This window comes from Ursus americanus, chromosome 11, assembly GCF_024610735.1.
Source record: "Ursus americanus isolate L20-20 chromosome 11, mUrsAme1.1.p, whole genome shotgun sequence".
Classification (NCBI taxonomy): Eukaryota; Metazoa; Chordata; class Mammalia; order Carnivora; family Ursidae; genus Ursus; species Ursus americanus.
The window spans coordinates 48,998,201-49,016,194 of record NC_142137.1 but is presented as its reverse complement, the minus strand read 5'-3'; the positions used below and the strand labels follow the sequence as shown (position 1 = coordinate 49,016,194).

Here is a 17,994-nt window from a genome sequence, read left to right as displayed (position 1 = left end):
TTGACATGGGCCCATGTTGCTACCTCAATCAGAATTGAATGTGAAGCTCTATCAATAGTGAAGGGTGGAGGCAGCTCTAGTGCTGGTAACTATTCTAATGTTTTCAAGGGAAGTGGTGTACTCACCCTGTTAGGTGCTGTTTGATATCACACTGGAAAGGGAAGAGGTTACAAGATCCACGAAAGGAAAAGACTAGGAACTTGAGAAAATTGTGACTTACTGATCGCATGCAGGGTTGTTGATCTATTTGCCGCCTTCTACATTGTCCAGCAGCCCTCTCCTGCCTTTACTTTCATCGGTATCTAGTTTGGACTGTTGAGATAGCCAGTTACTTAGTTACAAGTCATTTCTGTTGTCAGTTTCCTCTCATCCCATATCCAGTTATTTTATTCAAGTATTGATTGCCTATTGTATATACTAGGCACGCTAAGTGCTTTTTTATTTTATTTTTTTTAAAGTAAGTTCTACGCCCAAGGCGGAGCCCGAACTCATGACCCCTCATGAGATGAAGAGTTGCGTACTCCACTGACAGAGTCGGACTCGCGCCCCTCATATACTAGGCACTCTTCTAAAGCACTACAGAAACTGCATGGGTCAAAACAAAGTACCTGTTCTGGAGTTTACATTCTAGTTTGGCGATAGGGGGAGCAAAAATGTACATGGTGTGGTAAGTGCTATAAAGAAAAGAGTGGTGAGAGAGGCTATTAAAAAAACCCAAAACTCCACTAGAACGTAGTCTCCAGCAGGGAGACCTTACCGGTCTTGCCCATTATTGTGTTCCCCATGCTTGGAATAGTACCTGGCACATTGACAGACTTTCAGTATTGAATAAATGTGGGCCATAAAGAAATTAGTTTAAAAATGCCCTTATTATTATTATTTTTAAATGTAAGTCAGCAGCGGGCACAATTCACCTTGTCATGTCACTCCAGTGCATCCTTCCCTGAAATACGAAAAAAAGGAAGCTGTCGTCTCTTATGAAGCCAGTAATCCTAGATCAGAATTTTTAAAAAACTGGGGTATATAGCCTGATATGACTTAGTCCTCAAGCATTCTCGGCTAGGCCAGGTTAACATCCGGCCGGTATCTGGTAGCCTAGCTAACCAGAAGCGTTTGGTTAGTGAAAGCACTGCAAAGCTACACATCCCTCGAGGACTGTGTTTAAGCTTCTGCTAGTCCCATAAGCATATTAATAGATGTTCGCTGAATGAAATGGTTAAACAACAAATAGCGATTTCACGGCATGAGTACTTGGGGGAGCGGCCCCACTTAAGTTTTGGATGTAGGGGGCGACACACTTTCTCTGCGAACTGGCACGAACTTTGGATCGCAGGCCTGGCTCAAAACCCATAATGGCTCCAAAACGCTCCGCTGTAGACACCGGTAGTTTAGCTGGAGGAACCTAAAGACACGTCCTGCACGTGCGTCACCATCCCCACGCGAACCCGCTCCGCCCGGCAGCTGTCTGTAGACTTCTATTGGCTGCCTCGCGGAAGGCCCGCCCTCTAGAAGAAGCCCCAGGAAAAATCCCAGTTGCCGGTGCAAATAACCGTAACTAACCTGACGTCATTCCGCAGCCAATCACAAGCAGCAGTCTTCAGCCTTGTCCAATGAGATCGTTCACGGGCTTGGCCCGCGGAGTTTGATTTTCGTCCAGGAACGCGGAAGTTGCGCCAGTCCTGGGGGCGAGCCGCAGGGTGGGTGGGAGAGGCGTGTTGGGGGTTGTGCCTCCTGTGGAGGTACCCGGGCTGAGCGAGGGGGTTCCAGTGCCCAGTCCCGGGTCGGTGGGGGGCGTCGTTACTGTTTGTGGCGTGCAAACCGAGCGCTCCTGTACCAGGACGTGTGCACTACGAGCTTCGCAGACTGAGGATTCGAGGCAGCTTGAAGTTCCGGTGGTGGCTCTGAGGCGCGACTTCAGAGGAGGGTGAGCAAGGCGACCATGCTGGGTTAGGAGAGCCTCTGAGGAGGCTTGCGACCAAAGCGAGTGATACGACGGGGCGCCAGTCTCGGCCTGTTACTCACTAGTTGGGTGACTAAGTCACGTCGTGTATCTGGGGTTTGTATTCCTTATCTTTGAAATGAGCGGGGAGGATGGATGGTACCCCGGTTCGTTTGTGAGATAGACCTGCTGTTCGTTTGTTTAAGCCTCGAGTCGGCCCTCTACCTACTTTCTTTCAAGGGTGAGCTGAACTCATTCATCTCCTCAGCCCACTGCTTTCAGGAGAGCAGAGACTTCGCTATCGCAACTGACCTAAAGGCTTTCCTGCCAAGTGTCCAATCCATTGTTGGTTGATACTTATTAATGAAGTCTTAAACATCCTATGAACTTTTAATGCAATTTAACTGATAAATTGAAGTTTCCTTTATCAGCCCATCCCCACTTCTCCATTCCTCTCTTTCTCTTTGACTTCCTTCAAAATACTGCTGGCCAAAAGAAATTAGTTGATGGTGTAATGTGAAACGAAAGGATTCCTCCAGGTTACTTAATACTTTGGGGCATTCGGTTTTTGTTTTTTTGTTTTGTTTTGTTTTTTTGTGTGTGTTTTTTTTTGTCAAGAGTAATATTTTCTAAATTATTTTTCCTGAAGGTATCAAGAAACTGATAATGTTTCCTTGAATTCGCTTATGTATTTGTTTCATCAATGTCACTCATATTGAATATCTTAAGAGAAATGCTGGAATATTTTGGTGTTCCCATTGACCAGGTAAATGTCTTTAAATGGATTTGAATGAACATGTTGTATTTGTTGTTGGGTCTTATTTTGAAAATGGTTGTTATGCAAACATTTAATTTAAGGCGAAATTGTTACTTATTTTCAGGTGTAACGAAGGTGAATTTGCAATAGTATACCTTTGGTATTTTGAGTTAAAAAGGGGATAAGATTGGGGGCACCTGCTGGCTCAGTTGGTAGAGCATGCGACTTTTGATCTCTGGGTTGTGAGTCTGATCTCCACGTTGGAGGTAGAGTTTACTTTAAAAAAAAAAAAAAAGAAGGTAAGATTATTAGGAACCTATTTACCGGATAGGTCAAATGCCAGCAAAAGGTGCAAATGCAGCAAAATATGGATATGACCTTCATAGATAAAGCATATTTTTGATTAGCTAGTGGTTTTATTTAAGGTAATTTAAGTTTGGTGTTTGGATATATAATGCAAGTTATAGCTCAACAAATTCAGCAAAAATCTCGAGAGAGGATGACTTAAGTCTGAGAATTATAAGCAAATCCAATTTTCTCTACTTAGGGAGCATTACTACATCTAAGACAATATGCTTGGTGCTGCAGGTGATACAGAGTAGCAATACATGGTTCTTGTATTCATGATGCTTAAAATATAATACAAGGAATAAGAAACATACAGACTAATACAAGATTGAATATAAGAAAGAATAGTTGGGTTTACAGAATGGGAAAATCATTGCTATTTGTTGTGAATTAGAGGAGAATAACAGTCAAGGATACTTTCAAGATTTTAAACAAAAGTAAGTTGAGGAGTGGTTATAAATTATAAAAAAGCAATTATATTATAAATATTATTATAAATGGGCAAATCAGTATGAAGAACTAGTTTGAGTAGGGAGATCAGGTGAGCCTGATGCTGTTGGATTATATAAACACAAATAACCTGCAGATCGTCAGATAAATGGTTCTAGAATGTAGGAAAAAGAGGTTATCTGCATTCTTTTGATATTTGAATTCATGGACTTTGACATAATGGAAGATGATGCTGGATGTTACTGATGCATTTCGAATTTCAGAAATAGTGGGATCAAAGATAACTTGAGTAATAGTTGAAGATTTGCTTATCATTAGATTATTGATGCTTTTAGGGATTTCTGTAGGTGGAGAGTGGCAGCTGCCTTGTCTTTTGAAGAATGACCGAGGAATGGAGGTGGCATCAGCACCTTCTTTTGAAAAGTTTGTGAAAAGAGATCAAGAGTGAACATCAAGTTGAAATTTTGTTTTCTTTCCAGTGTTAGAGATAACTTCATGTTTGCAAGCATTGGGGAAGAACCTCATAGACAGGAAAATATTTAAGATCCAAGTGAAATAGTGAGTGAGTGAGCAGTGCCCTAGAGAAGGTAGTTGGACAAGGAATATAAATAAATAAGCCTTGGAAAGAAGATGGACAGTCCAGTAGGATAAAAGTGAGAAATGGTGGAGAGGTTTTGAATGGAGAGAAATGAAAATTGAGGTATGTCACCTTGGAGTTCTCAGTTTTCTCAGTTAAGAGCAAAGTCAGGGCCACTGGCAGGTAATAGAAATGGTGGCATTGGAGATTTCAGAGATTGGTGATTGCTTTGGGCAATACAGTAGAAAACAAAACATGTTCTGAAGGGGTTGCAGAATACCTGTGCAGAATACCCAGCTGAAGTCAGCATGGATTTGTAGTCTTTCTAAATATTGTTATTTTGTAATTTCTCTTCTCCAGCTAAGAGTAGTTGGGGTAGTTTATCCATTAGTAATCTGAGAACACATAAAAAGGATGAAGAGTTTTTGATTGGTAATGAGCATATCACTGAAACAGTTGAAATTCTCTGCTTGATAGGAAAGTCACATCAGTAAAGTCAGAATGAGGGTGTTGGATCAGGAATAGAAGAAGGAAGGGAAAGCATCAGAATGGTGAAGATGGTCAATGGCAATGAAGGGATGAGAGAGAAGAACAGACATTTGTCAGGATGGAACTTGCAGGGTAAGACATGAAGGTACCATCCAAGTTAACCAACATTTGGGTGGCTATTTATGTGCAATGAGTAGCCCTCACCGTAGCAAAACCTCCAACCCTGTGGTTCTTAGGAAGGGTGTGCATATGAGTGGGCTATAGAACACTTTAAATATAACTGCTCGGGCTGGGGGAATTCTAGGTTAATAGGTCCAGGACCTGTATACTCTAGGCTGTGCTAGTCAATATGGTAACCACTGGCCAGATGTCGTCATCAAGTAGTTGAAATATCTGAATTGAAATCTATCGTAGGTGTGACATATACAATGGATTGAAGACTTAGTGTGAAAAGAAGAATGTAAAATAATGCCATTATTTAAAAAATATTGATTACATGTTGAAATGATAATATATACATATTGAGTTAGATAAAATATATTAAGAAAATTAATTTCACCTCTTTCTACCTTTTCAGATGTAGCTACTAGAAAATTTATTTTATATATGTGGTTTGTGTTTTATTTCTTTTGGAAAGCACCTCCCGAGGTGATTGTAGTATACCTATGATTAAGAACTACTACTACCCTGTAGGATTGAAAAGCAATCTTTACCTGCAAAGACTTTATAATCTAATGGAGCAAACAGAAAACTGCAAATGAAACAAAGTTATATGTAGTTAAGTGTCCTATTGTATGGTACTTCTTGGAACTAGTTTAGGAATTCAGAACCTAGGAAGCTCCTGAGAGCAGAGAGAATCAAATTTGTAGAGGAATGTGAATCTGGCATTAGAAGACAGGTAAAAACGGGGCTCGAGTTAGAGCCAGGTCCTCTGGGCGCATGGGTAAGTGTTTGGCAGTTAGGATAATATTGGCTTGTTTTTGAGACGATGAGGAAAATCGCTTAACCCAAAAGAGCTTGTGTCCTTGGTAATGAATAGCAAGTGGGTAATTTAGTTGGACAGATAGAACAGGGCCAAGTGGCAGAGGACCTTTAAGGGTGAGTGGAGAATGAATACAGAATTCATGGAGGATGTTATGGAGACTGAATTGGCAGAAATAATGGAAGATTCTGAGGCTAGTTGATGGAATCACTATTTAATCTTAGACTCAGGTGTTTGGATGTAATCGGATACATACAGAACCCTTACTACTTAAAAAAAGCAGAGGACTGGCATTCTGTGCGCCAATGGCTTCTGGATCTTCCTCTCTAGCCCCAGTTTCTCTCAACTAGTCAAATGGCTTCGATTTGTACCTATCATGTATTCTGTCTGTTGATGATTCCCAAATCCATCTAAATCCCAGATGTTTTTTTTCCTGAGTTCTAGAACTGAATATCCATTTGCTTATTGGATATTTCCAAGAAGATGCTGACAGGATGCTGCCTGTATCTGTTGCTTGTAATAAACTTTGTCCTTGCTTTGGGATCTGAGGAAAAATGAAAAGTCCAAGTTCTAATGCTTTTTAAAGAGAGAAAGTGCTTTCTTTGTGTTGAAATCTCTGCCAAGAGCAGAAATGTTATGTCATGTTTCTCGGGAGGTTCCTGTGTGAATAATTTATACTAGTCTGGAAAGCCCAAGCCAAAAGACAAGGTGGTATTGGAATTACAGTAGCACATTTCATTTCTAACATCTTTTTAAGAACTGACTTCTAGCAGATATGTTGCACTATAAGTAAAGAATTCTTAAATTGTCTAGTTCCTGATTATTCCCCTAAAGAGGATTAATTTATTCCTCTAAAGAGGATCTCACCTTTAAAGGGAATTAGATGAGTTTACTCTGTACTGCCCCATGCTTGAGAAACTGGAAGTGTCAATTTTTGATTGGGCTAAAAGATATGTTTAGCTGGGAGAAGGGGAGGCAGTTTTTCTGAATAAAGTTCCCAAAGGTATTTTGCCATTATCAGAAATAGAGCAAACATGAATTTGTGGTGCTTTCTTAAAAGACCTTTCTTCCTGGAATATTATATAGGTTAACTTGCATCCTTTTTTCCCCCTTTTTTTCTTTTTTTTTTTAAAGACAAATATGAATAAAGTTTAATTCTTTGAAGAAAATACTTTGAATATGCCATTCTGTATTTTCTTTTTCAAAATAAGCGTTAGTGCATTTACATCTGCTTTTCTTCAGAGATATATAAACATGCTTTAACAGAGTACTTTTTAAACAACACTCTATGTATAAATAGGTTTTGCAGATTAGAGAAAATAAAGACTATGGATCAGCTCGGAGTATTGTTCGTATTATTGGGAAAATTCTTCCTCTAGAACCTTGTCCCAGGCCTAATTTTGAGGTAAGTCAGTCAACAGGCATTGTTTAAGTACTATGTATAAAATAATCCTAGGTACTACAGACAGAGTAGAACAAAAGAAGAAACGTTTCCTGCAAGCTAAAAACCTTTAGCTTATTCCTGGACACAAGTCATTTCTTGTATGTTTTTGTGTTTGTTTTCTTCTTCTTCTTCTTCGTCTTCGTCCTCTTCCTCTTCCTCTTCCTCTTCCTCTTCCTCTTCCTCTTCCTCTTCCTCTCCTTCTCCTTCTCCTTCTCCTTCTCCTTCTCCTTCTCCTTCTCCTTCTCCTTCTCCTTCTCCTTCTTCGATTTTATTTATTCCTTTGAGAGAGAGGGAGAGAGTGCACAAGCAGCGGGAGAGGCAGAGGGAGAAGCAGATTCCCCGCTGAGCAGGGAGCCAGATGTGGGACTCAATCCCAGAAACCTGGGATCATTACCTGAGCCAAAGGCAGACACTTAACCATCTGAGCCACCCAGGCACCCCTTGTGTTTACTTCTTTAAGTAATTACATTCAAAGTTGGGCAGGTACAAAGCAACACCTGAGTAGCTTATTTTATTCTTCTAGTTTCTGTTTTATGATAGATGACATTAATCAGGGTAGAGAATATTGCTACATGTTTAGACTTTAGAATAACATTTTCCTCAGTTTAGTTTCTTGCTAACAGGTGCATGTTTAGTATTGAATATTCTTTTTCCTTTTCACTCTTGGATTTTTAATATATGTAATTTCCATGGGCATGCATGTGCCCTACCCCTACAGAGCTCTGACTTTTTTTTTTTTTTTTTTTTTTTGCCTTTTTTCCCCTTTAGTTGATCCCACTGTTGAACTCTGTAGACTCTGGTAACTGTGGATCTGTAGTTCCATCTTTTGCTGATATTTTGTGTGTGGCAAATGATGAAGAAGCCAGTTATCTCAGATTTCGGTAATTTTATATACTTACTGTGGAAAATGGGGAATGGGGCTGTAATCTGAATTCTTGCACGTGTTAAAATTTGATCATACTAATTGAGCCTTTTGTCTGTCTCTACCGCTCTGCGTCTTACTAATATCTTCCTATTAAGGATGAGTGGGTGTCACTCATTTTTATTTCCCATTTCTCTTAATGCAGGCTTAGGAAGGAGTAATATTAAAAGGACGTCAGAATCAGTATGTCCATTTTTAGGAGAAAGCTGTTTCTGACACTAGATACTATATATATATTAAACCTAATAGGTAAAACAGTTACAGGATAATTATTTTTGTTTTACTGTCTAAAAGCAAGATTTGTTCCTTCATTCACTTACCACTTACGGTTACCTATAACGGTTGTGTTCTAAATACTGAGAATACAAAGTTACATAAGATGTTGTGCTTGTCCTCAGCCATCCTAGAGACAATCATGGGATAAAGAGAGCTACTCTAATTTTTGTTTTTGTGTCTTTATTCCTCTTTGACTGAAAGAATTTATTGCTCTTGGGAAATTTCCCTCCGTTTCTCCCTTTCCCTCTCTCTCACTGTCATTGTCCATTTCTTCCTTCTACCCACAGAAATAGTATGTGGAAACCTGAAGAAGAGGAGAAAATGGAATTTTTCCATTCTCTGCAACCAGCTTGGAATCCATTGTCACCTGCTCTACGACAGAATAAGCGAATGAAAAGTGACGGGCCTGTAGGTGAAGCTGCATTTAAAAAGATAGCTGCCCTTGAAGAGGAGCTGACTTTTCTCCGCACCCAGATTGCTGCAATCGTGGGAAGGCGGGAACCGAGAACCAGTGCGCATGCGGGTGAGTCACGCGCCGGGTTTCGGTTCAGCCCGACCGGGCGGTGCCCAATCACTGTCTGATGCAGGCGCAGTCTGCGAGTGACGATCTGTAAATGTAGGATGTCCAGTAAATGTAGGATGTCGGGGCTGTGCGATTACTCTGCGTGGTGTTTATTGAGAGTACGTGGAGACACGTTTGTGGTGAGGGGGATGGCTTTGGTTCCAGCTACACTGCTGAAGATTGTGCTTTTGAATCAAAAAACCTGTTTTCCAAGGAAGCTTTTTCTGCCTCTTCGGAAAAGCATTGAAATTTATGAGGAAGGATGTATTAATTTGAAAGAAGAGCATGTGTTTATAGCTTGAAGTTATGGCTGCTGTCCTTCCACCAAATTCAGGTTGAATAATGTGTTCCAGAGGATCCTTTCTAAATGTTTAGGGATGTGACTTGTTTTAAATAATGCACACACGTAATATATACGTGTGTCTCTACACATCTATATACACGCATGTGTAATTCATATACAACATGAATATAGTATTGTATATTTATAATATATATATTACAAATATATATATTAATTACTGAAAAAGCACTGTTTATTTTTTTAAAATGCATTCTCACCCTTCCTCCCTTTAAAGGCCTACCACAGACAATCCTAACTGGATTAAAAATAAATTTATTCTTTGGTTTGACTGTTATAAAAATTACTAAGCAGACGGGATTGCTTCTCCTTCCTGGCCACCCTATCATTATTTTAGTAACATTACAGAAATTGTTCCTGTTTCGGTTCTAATTAGTGGTATGTGTTATGTTGGAGAGAATTTTGCATGATTTTTCAAAAGATTACTTTGTTTTTAGGCTTCTTTGACTTGAGTGATGAGCCTAGCGGTTTGGAACAAAGAACGTCACCAGGGACTGCTGAAACGAGTGCCCAGCCAGATCCGTTTTCAAGTTCACTGCTTTTCCCTCCTCCCCCACCTCTCCCTCCTCCACTGCCCTCTCAGCTTTTTTCTCCACAGCCTGCGTGTTCTCCTCTCACACAGCCAGAATCTAATAATACGCGTGACTCAGATAATTCAGCAAATGGAATGAAAAAACAGCACCCAGGTGACAGTAAGACCAATTACAGTCATTCAAAAAACCAGGAAAATAAAGATGTTCCAAACATGTTGGATGTTCTAAAGGACATGAATAAGGTTAAGCTTCGTGCTATTGAACGGTATGTTATCATAACTTGAGAAATGAACCAAATTCTATTAATGATGTTTTAATAATTTATTATATTTATCAAAGTACACACAGACAAGTCTTCTCTCTTATTCCTCTTTACTCCAAACACCTCTCCCAGAAAAAATCATTTTCCATTTTTTTTACTCTTCCTTCTGATGTCTTACCTGTATTTTTGAAACAACATATTTCTTTTGCTGTTTCTTGATACTTTATTTCCCTTTGTGAAAACTCATGAGTGTGTTCTCCCAGCCATCCTATCCTCTTAACACGTACACACCTCTCGTTCCATCTTCCCAATATAATTAAATCCATAGTCTTTACTTAAATCAGAATCAGAATTTACATCCTTATAACAGTAAACATTCACAGGTAAGCCATTTCTTATGCTATGATTACGTTTTGTTTGTTGAATAATTTTATTTTCTATGGCAGTTAATGTCTGAGTTTCTTTCTCTTTTTCTTTTTAAAATAAATCCCCTGTAGGCACCCTCTGTCCTGCTCCAGTCTCTGGTTCCTGCAAGTCTGCTGCACTGTGGCCATGCTGAGGATTTCCTTGGCCATCATCACGGGCATTCTCTACCCTCTCTCTTGTGTTGCCTCACCCATTTCCTGGGTGTCCTATCTTCCCATACCTTCCTGAGAAAGGATCTATAAAAAGGGGAGATTATTTTAAGACTTTGCATATCTGAAAATGTTACTATTTTATTCTTACAGTTCATTGCTAGTTCGGCTGGGTATACAGTGGCAGGAAATCATTTTTCTGCAGAATTTTGTAGACATCATTCCATTGATTTCTAGCTTCCAGTGTTCCTGTTCAGAAGCTGACATCATTCTCATTCCTGGCACCATGTCTGAAACCTGTTTCTTTATTCTTGAAGCACTTAAGATCTCTTTTGTCCTGGCGTTCGGAAATTTCATGATGCCATGCCCTGGAGAGTTCCTTTTTTAATTTTTATGCTGGGCACTTGTGGACTCAGTCTTGAGTTTACGTTTCATTCAGTATGTAGACTTTTCCTCAGTCCCTGTTTTCAGGAAGGCAGCTCACTCCCACTATCTTTGCTTTCATCAGCTTTACAGCTTCCAGTGTTTTGTTGTGATTCTTACCCACTCTCTCCTAGTATCTTTGTCTTTGTGGATTACATCCTTTTCATTTCTTTACTCTCATTTTATTAGGATTGCACAGAGATCTGCCATGTTCATCTGGAAATCCCTCAATGTGGATTTTTTGTGAGAAAATAAGTATATTTTCTATGTAATAGTGTTGGGAAAGCTACACCCTTTCATTATTAACGAGGTTATGATTTGATCCTTGTGTGTAGCACCTGGTACAGAGAAAAATGTTATGGCTGGATGGGCACGCTTCTTCCAGCAAGAGGGCTGACTGTTATCACTGGGCCCAGTCAGTGTCAGATGGTTACTCCCTCTGTGACCATCACTGGAAACACAGCAGGGAGACCAGTAGACTCTCCCCTCCACACCCGTCTCTCATTTTTCTACAACTAACTTTGCATTAGACATTACTGCAGAATCAGATGAGACTTCCCCATCTTTACATTTACAAAGTCACTATCCATGTGCTCTGCCTTCTCTCTTGTTACTGTGAATGAAGTGTCACTGTTCATATCCAGGCTCTCCCCTGGGTCACTGGTTCCCCTTCTCTCTCATCTTCTCAAGGATTTTACTTAAAATTATTCCTTCTGTCTTCTACATCCTCAGATTTTCCTTCTTTACTTTATTCTCCTCACACCTGAGTGTTTTCTGTCTTCAAAACACATATATCCCTGCTATTATTGTTTCTCTGCTCCTCTTTCTGGTATAAATTCTTGTTGTCAATAGTTTGTTTGCATTTCTCACTGCCACCTTCTACCCACTGTCATATGGTCTTTGTTTCCATCATTCCACTGAAAACTGCTCTTTATCAAGGTCACTGGTGACTCTCTTGCTAAATATAATGGTCAATTCTTATTGTTCCTCCTCCCTGATGTCTTGGGTAGTATTTGTATGGTCTGTGGTTCCCTCCTCCTTGGAACACTTTCTTCCCTGGGCTTCAAGGAAATCACACTTTGTTTTCCTCTTACTTCACACCTATTCCTTACTCCTTTGCTTACTCTTCCTTCTGGCCCTGGTGTCTACATGTTGGCATGTGCAAGGCTCAGACCTCAGTCCCCTTCTCTCTGTATCCACATTGTTTCCTTTGGTCCTCTCACTGAGGCCTGTGGCTGTCTATACCAGTGATAGGCTAATGGCCTTCACATTTATTTTTCTATCCCTGATCTTGCTCCTCTGCACCCCATGCCTTCTTGATGAAATGCCTGCCTGACATCATTTGCCTGTCTCACAGGTGTCTCAGGCTTCACATGTCCAAAACAGAACTCTTCCTTCCTACCTGTCTACTTCCTCCACCTTGAAAACCTGTTCTGCCCCAAGTCTTTTGCATCTCAGTAAATGGCAACACCACCACTCAGTTGTTCATCACCAAGTTGTCTGTTCAGTCCAGACATCTAGAATCATCTTTTTCCTTTCCTTCCCATTTCCTTTCTATCAGCATACAGTTCACATGTGTATACCCTCATGATCTAGCTGCCTCCCCCGATCTCAGCCACCATCTCTAGCTTGGGCTTCCGCAGTAGCCTCCTGACTGCTCTCTCTGCGGTCTCGCCTTGTCTTTTCTCCGTATAGTAATCAGGGTGACCCTTTAAAAATGGAAGGCCAGCAGCATTTGGCTGGCTCAGTTGGTGGAGCGTGTGACTCTTGATTTTGGGGTTGTAAGTTCGATCCCCATGCTGAGTGTAGAGATTACTTAAAAATATAATCTTTGAAAACAAAAAAGACAAATAATACTTAAAGTTCGATCTGGCCTTCCCTGCTTAAAACCCTTTGGTGGTTTTCCATTGTGCTTAGAATATAATCCAGACACCTTCCTGTGGCCTCTTAAGTCCCCCCAGGATCCAGCCCTTGCTCTGTCTCTGACCTCGTGACCTACTTCCCATGTCACTCTGCGCTCCAGGTGCCTATTTTTCCTTTTTCTCACACATGCCAAGCTGCTTCCTGATGCATCCACTGGATGTTTACACTAACACTGACTCGAAGTCATTTGTAGAGAGGATGCCATCTCCTTAAAGAAGCTTTCCCTGGTCAGGCGCCTGGGTGGCTCAGTTGGTTAAGTGACTGCTTTCAGCTTGGGTCATGGTCCTGGGTCCTGGGATCGAGTCCCACATTAGGCTCCCCCTGCTCTGTGGGGAGCCTGCTTCTCCCTCTCCCTCTACCTTCCGCTCCCCCTGCCTGTGCTCCCTCTCTGTCAAATAAATAAAATCTTAAAAAAAAAAATTAAAAAAAAAAAAAGCTTTTCCTGGTCATCTCATCTAAGGTGCTGTTGTCCCAGTCACTGTCACATTATCTACTCAATTTTATTCATAACATGCATTGCTGTCTGCAGTGATCTCACTTGTTCATTAATGATTTCCTGTCACCAGAATGTTCCGCGGGGGTAAGATACAGCTCTACTCTCAAAGTGTAAAATGGAGCCCGGTATGATAGTGGGCATTAAGTGAAGACTGAATGAACAATTGGCCTAATAGCTTTCTTTTCATGAATTTGATAGTCCCCTTAAAATTTCTTAAATATTTCTTTAAATTTTCCACTGGAAAATTAGAATATTAAGAAAAAAAGATCTTCAGTACAGCAAGGCATTTGATAATCTCAGGTCGAAACAAGGTTGTGGTGGAGCCCCACCCACATGGTTTCTTGGTTTTCTGATTCCTAATTCACTGTGTCTTCCAGATTCCTTATTCTTTGGCAAAAATTTTCAATCTCTTGAAGAATAATTAGATTGTAATGTATTATGCTTATATTTTTGGTATCTTTGTCAACTAGGAGCTTAAATTACACAAAGCTTTAATTAAATTTTTTTTTTTTTTTTTTAAATAGGTCACCTGGAGGTAGACCCATCCATAAGAGGAAAAGGCAAGATTCACATTGGGATCCAGTGTCTTTAATATCCCATGCACTTAAGCAGAAGTTTGCATTCCAAGAAGATGATTCCTTTGAGAAAGAAAATAGGTCTTGGGAATCTTCTCCATTTTCTAGTCCAGAAACTGCAAGAGTGAGCTATAATAACGTAAAGTTAATGTTTTAATTTTTCTAAAGTGTATTGTTCATGATCTATCTTTGCCTGCAGGTTCTCTTCAAGTACTTGCACGGAATGGGCCACACCGTTGTTTGCTGGTACCGCTCATGGTTCTGTTGTTTCTGTTCACTTTCACATGTTCCTTTAGCGTTTAGCTTGCTATGAGGATTTTTGAAATAAAACACTTGATTTGAAAAATACTTGTGCATGAGTTTGTCAGGGTTTCTCCTGACAGGAGCTAACTTGATGTTGCTGTCCGCCGTTGGAACGGGGTGTCTGAAACTTGGCGAGACCAGAGAAGAATGTGGCAGATTCAACCTCACCAGAGTTAAACGAATACTCCAATATTTTTCTCAAATATAAAGACTGGGTTATTTAGTTAAATAGAATGTTAACAGTGCTTTTCAAAAAGCAACTGGGATCATAATTATCTTCAATTACCATGCTTCTTGGCTGTTTAAAAGGACACTTAACTGTCTTTCAAACACTTGACCCTTGAGATGGCTTCTTTTTGGAAGTCTTTTTTCTTTAATTCAGACATTACTTTGGGGGGTGGTTTTCCCATCTCACGGTGTCCTTGAGGTCGTTGTACATATGAGTAAATAAGCCTTGGGAGCCGGAGGAGCGAGAGGGAGGGAAGTGTCCCCGGGAGGCGCACAGCCCTGAGGAGCCGGGCCGCAGCAGGATGGGATGGAGTGGCTCCCGGGGTGGATCAGAGCGGGAGGAGCCGTCCCACTCTCTGATGTTAGCGTGCCCGCTCTGGAAATTCGTAACTCTGAGAAGGCAAAAAAGTATAGTTTACTTTAGAATTATTACAATCAAAGCAAAAATGTACCTAAAAATAAACGTTTAACATTTGTGTAGAAATGTCTAACTTGAGTCCTCTTTTGCTCCCCTCATTTGATCTTCAAAGCAATATCCTAAAAATAGATAAATGTAAAAATAAGTATTGGGGTGCTTGGGTGGCTCAGGGGGTTAAGTGTCTGACTTCGGCTCAGGTGATGATCCCAGGATCCTGGGATCGAGTCCCGCATCGGTCTCCCTGCTCCGCGGGGAGTCTGTTTCTCCCGCTCCCACTCCTCCTGCTCGTGCTCTCTCGCTCTGTAAAATAAATAAAATCTTTAAAAAAAAGTATTACTGCCTCACGCCTCAGGAGGTGGGCCTCAGAGTACCAAAGTAACCCCACATCGAGTTGGCAGAGCAGAGACCGGAGCTTGGTTTATTAACATTGTAGGGTGTCTGAAAACCTTCAGTCACTACGAGAGTCACTCGTGGGACCCACTTCCCAGTGATGGTGGATGAATGAGGAATTGTCTTACACTGCTCACTCTTCAGCATTTTATCTTCAACCACCTACATGCACGGGGATATATTAGTGCAGGGGTCTAAAGAGTCTTGACGTAAGAACACCTGTCTCTGTTCTTGGAAGATCCAGCAGTTAGTTAACTGGCTACTGATGATAGGTGTATGGATTTCTCTTTTCATGTACATTAGTGTTATTAAAAGCTGAATACATGCTTTGATTTTCCTAAGAGAAGTAGTAAACGACTTAATGTGTCTCATTAGGGAGCAGTAGGGTCTCAATAGAGGGTAACAGGGATCATTTTAATGGATTAAAAAATTAAACAATGTACTCAGCAAATGATAGTGTATTTGGATTTTTAAAAACAATTTTTAAAAAAGTATTTATTTGACAGAGAACACAAGTAGGCAATGTGGCAGGCAGGAGAGGGAGAAGCAGGCTCCCCACTGAGCAGAGGCTACTGTGGGGCTCCATCCCAGGACCCTGGGATCATGACCTGAGTCAAAGGCGGACGCTTAACCGACTGAGCCACCCAGACGCCCCTTAAAAAAACAATGTCTTAAAACAATTATGACTTCTTAATTTAAAAAGTTTTTTCAGTCTTTTAAAAATTGGTAGTGATCTGGTTTACTTGGCCTCCAGGGACTTAGAGATTTTCAAAGAATATAAAGTATCATTTTTTCATCAGAATTGTTAAAGTTTGGGGACACCTGGTTGACTCAGTTGGTTAAGCGTCTGCCTTCGGCTCAAGTCATGATCCCGGGGTCTTGGGATCGAGTTCCTCATTGGGCTTCTTGCTCGGCGGGGAGCCTGCTTCTCCCTCTGCCTGCGGCTCCCCCTGCTTGTGCTCGCTCTGTCTCTCTAACAAATAAATAAAATCTTAAAAAAAAAAAAGGTTAAAGTTGAAATCATATAGATTGAGTCTCCTAAAAATCCTTCCCAAGGTGATCAAGAATTATTCTTAGAAATTGATTTTGATTGTTAGAAGTAGAAATACTTAAAGAATCTTGATAAAGTTTGCCTACTTCTATGTAAATATGAATGCCTGTCCTTTTATTTTCTTTGCTCTTGTTTACATTTATACTCTGTACTTTTGTAAATAAATGTGCTTTTTGAACTTGGTTATTTTTTGTAGCAAATCAAATTCATGTTTTCTCCTTACTGCTTCCTAAGTTTGAACGCATTTATTTTTTTGGAGAGTTCTGTAGGGAGAGCACCTGGGGTAATACAGGTGAAACACACACAGGGTTAGAAGAGTTATTTCGTCCCTCTTCGCCCATATACTAATGTCATGTGGAAATTTACGTGTTCCCTAGATTCTTCAGCCTCGGTGACAGCTGGGGAGCTTAGGTTCCATTTTAGTGGACTCAACACCCACCCGTTTTGCCAGACTCTTCCCCTTTCAGAACAGCCCACGGTTTTCTTGCTGTGCTAGAGAGTTGGTTGCTTGGCTCACCTTTATTTCCAACCCTTTTCTCCCCAACCACCTTCCAGTTAGTACTGGCCATCCAGCAGCCATCTTGTGACCATGAAGAACAGGCTTCAGATCAGAGATGTGAACCCTGATGTCACAGAGCTGTGCGGTTGATACCCCCTACAGCTACCTGCGGAATTGTTGTTTGAGAGAGAGAAACAAGAAACACAGGCCTTCTGGGTTTTCCACTACTTGCAGCCCCAAACATTCATAATGACACAGCACGTTTAAGAGTTAGCGTTGATACCTGCCTGCTATTCCTTCTGTGTCGTTTTCCGATATTTCTTATCTGTTTATCAACTCTGTTCTTGCTGTTGTCCCACTTGTATATCCCCCCCCCAGCCTTTTCTCCTCCATTGTCCTTGTAATTAGAGGTTTCCTCCATCTGAAATAACTGCTTTTTAATCTACAAGGGAGTCTTGCATTTTCAGTTTGATAGTTTCCTTATTCATAGGTGTATAATGAATAATCCTTCCTTAACAACCAGGAGAAAGCTCTGGAAGATGCCATCCTCTGCCAAGTAAAGTAGGTTTCTTGACTTCACGTCGATTTTATGGGGGGCTTTTCTGTTCAACGTTAGAATGAATTTCCTTCTAGCCCAAAGCTCATTTCAGCGCAACGATGCATGGGGATTGAGTTGGCCTTGGGCTCCCCTGTGTTTAGAAGCATGACCTCTGGTGCCCTGAGAGATGTGACCACATGCCCTGATGTTCTTCAGGAAGCCTCCCGAAGGGCCCAGGCTCGGGCCCCTGGCGACTGTGGAGCTCCTGAGGCTCAGGGACTCCGTGTGGGCCTTCATGGGCCTGTACACGCATGATCTGATACCAAATGTTATTTATAAAATCAAAGTGCTATGAATGCTGAAACTCTCTTCTTACAAGCTCTGGAAATGCTAGCTTAATTTTCTGACTCCGAAACAGTGTTCTCCCACTTGCCCTACAAGATTCTCTCTCTCCGGCTTCCTCAGATGCCTTCAACCAGGTTGCATTCTTCCCAACTGGCTGCTAGTTAATCCCTATAAACTAAGGTGTTTGAGCAAGGGTATTTGATGAAGGATTCTAATATGGGAAATGAACGAGTGTTGGTTTTATAATTGAGACCACAAGAAGTGAAAGCTCAGAACCTTGACTAGCTGAGTCATGCCTATGAGGACGGGGGTGGGTGTCGAGGCAGCG

At 41.0% G+C, this 17,994-nt stretch overlaps 1 protein-coding gene across 1 annotated transcript; it reads left to right on the top strand.

Annotated features, from left to right (window-relative positions):
• The first annotated feature begins 1,695 nt into the window (after positions 1-1,695).
• MTFR2 (mitochondrial fission regulator 2) lies at positions 1,696-16,412 on the top strand. The gene is made up of 7 exons (XM_045814739.2): positions 1,696-1,924; positions 2,589-2,705; positions 6,843-6,947; positions 7,755-7,867; positions 8,472-8,707; positions 9,545-9,905; positions 13,844-16,412. Exons 2-7 carry the CDS (start codon positions 2,643-2,645, stop codon positions 14,049-14,051), a joined length of 1,086 nt encoding a protein of 361 aa, XP_045670695.2. The 5' UTR covers positions 1,696-1,924; positions 2,589-2,642; the 3' UTR covers positions 14,052-16,412.
• Positions 16,413-17,994: the final 1,582 nt, after the last annotated feature.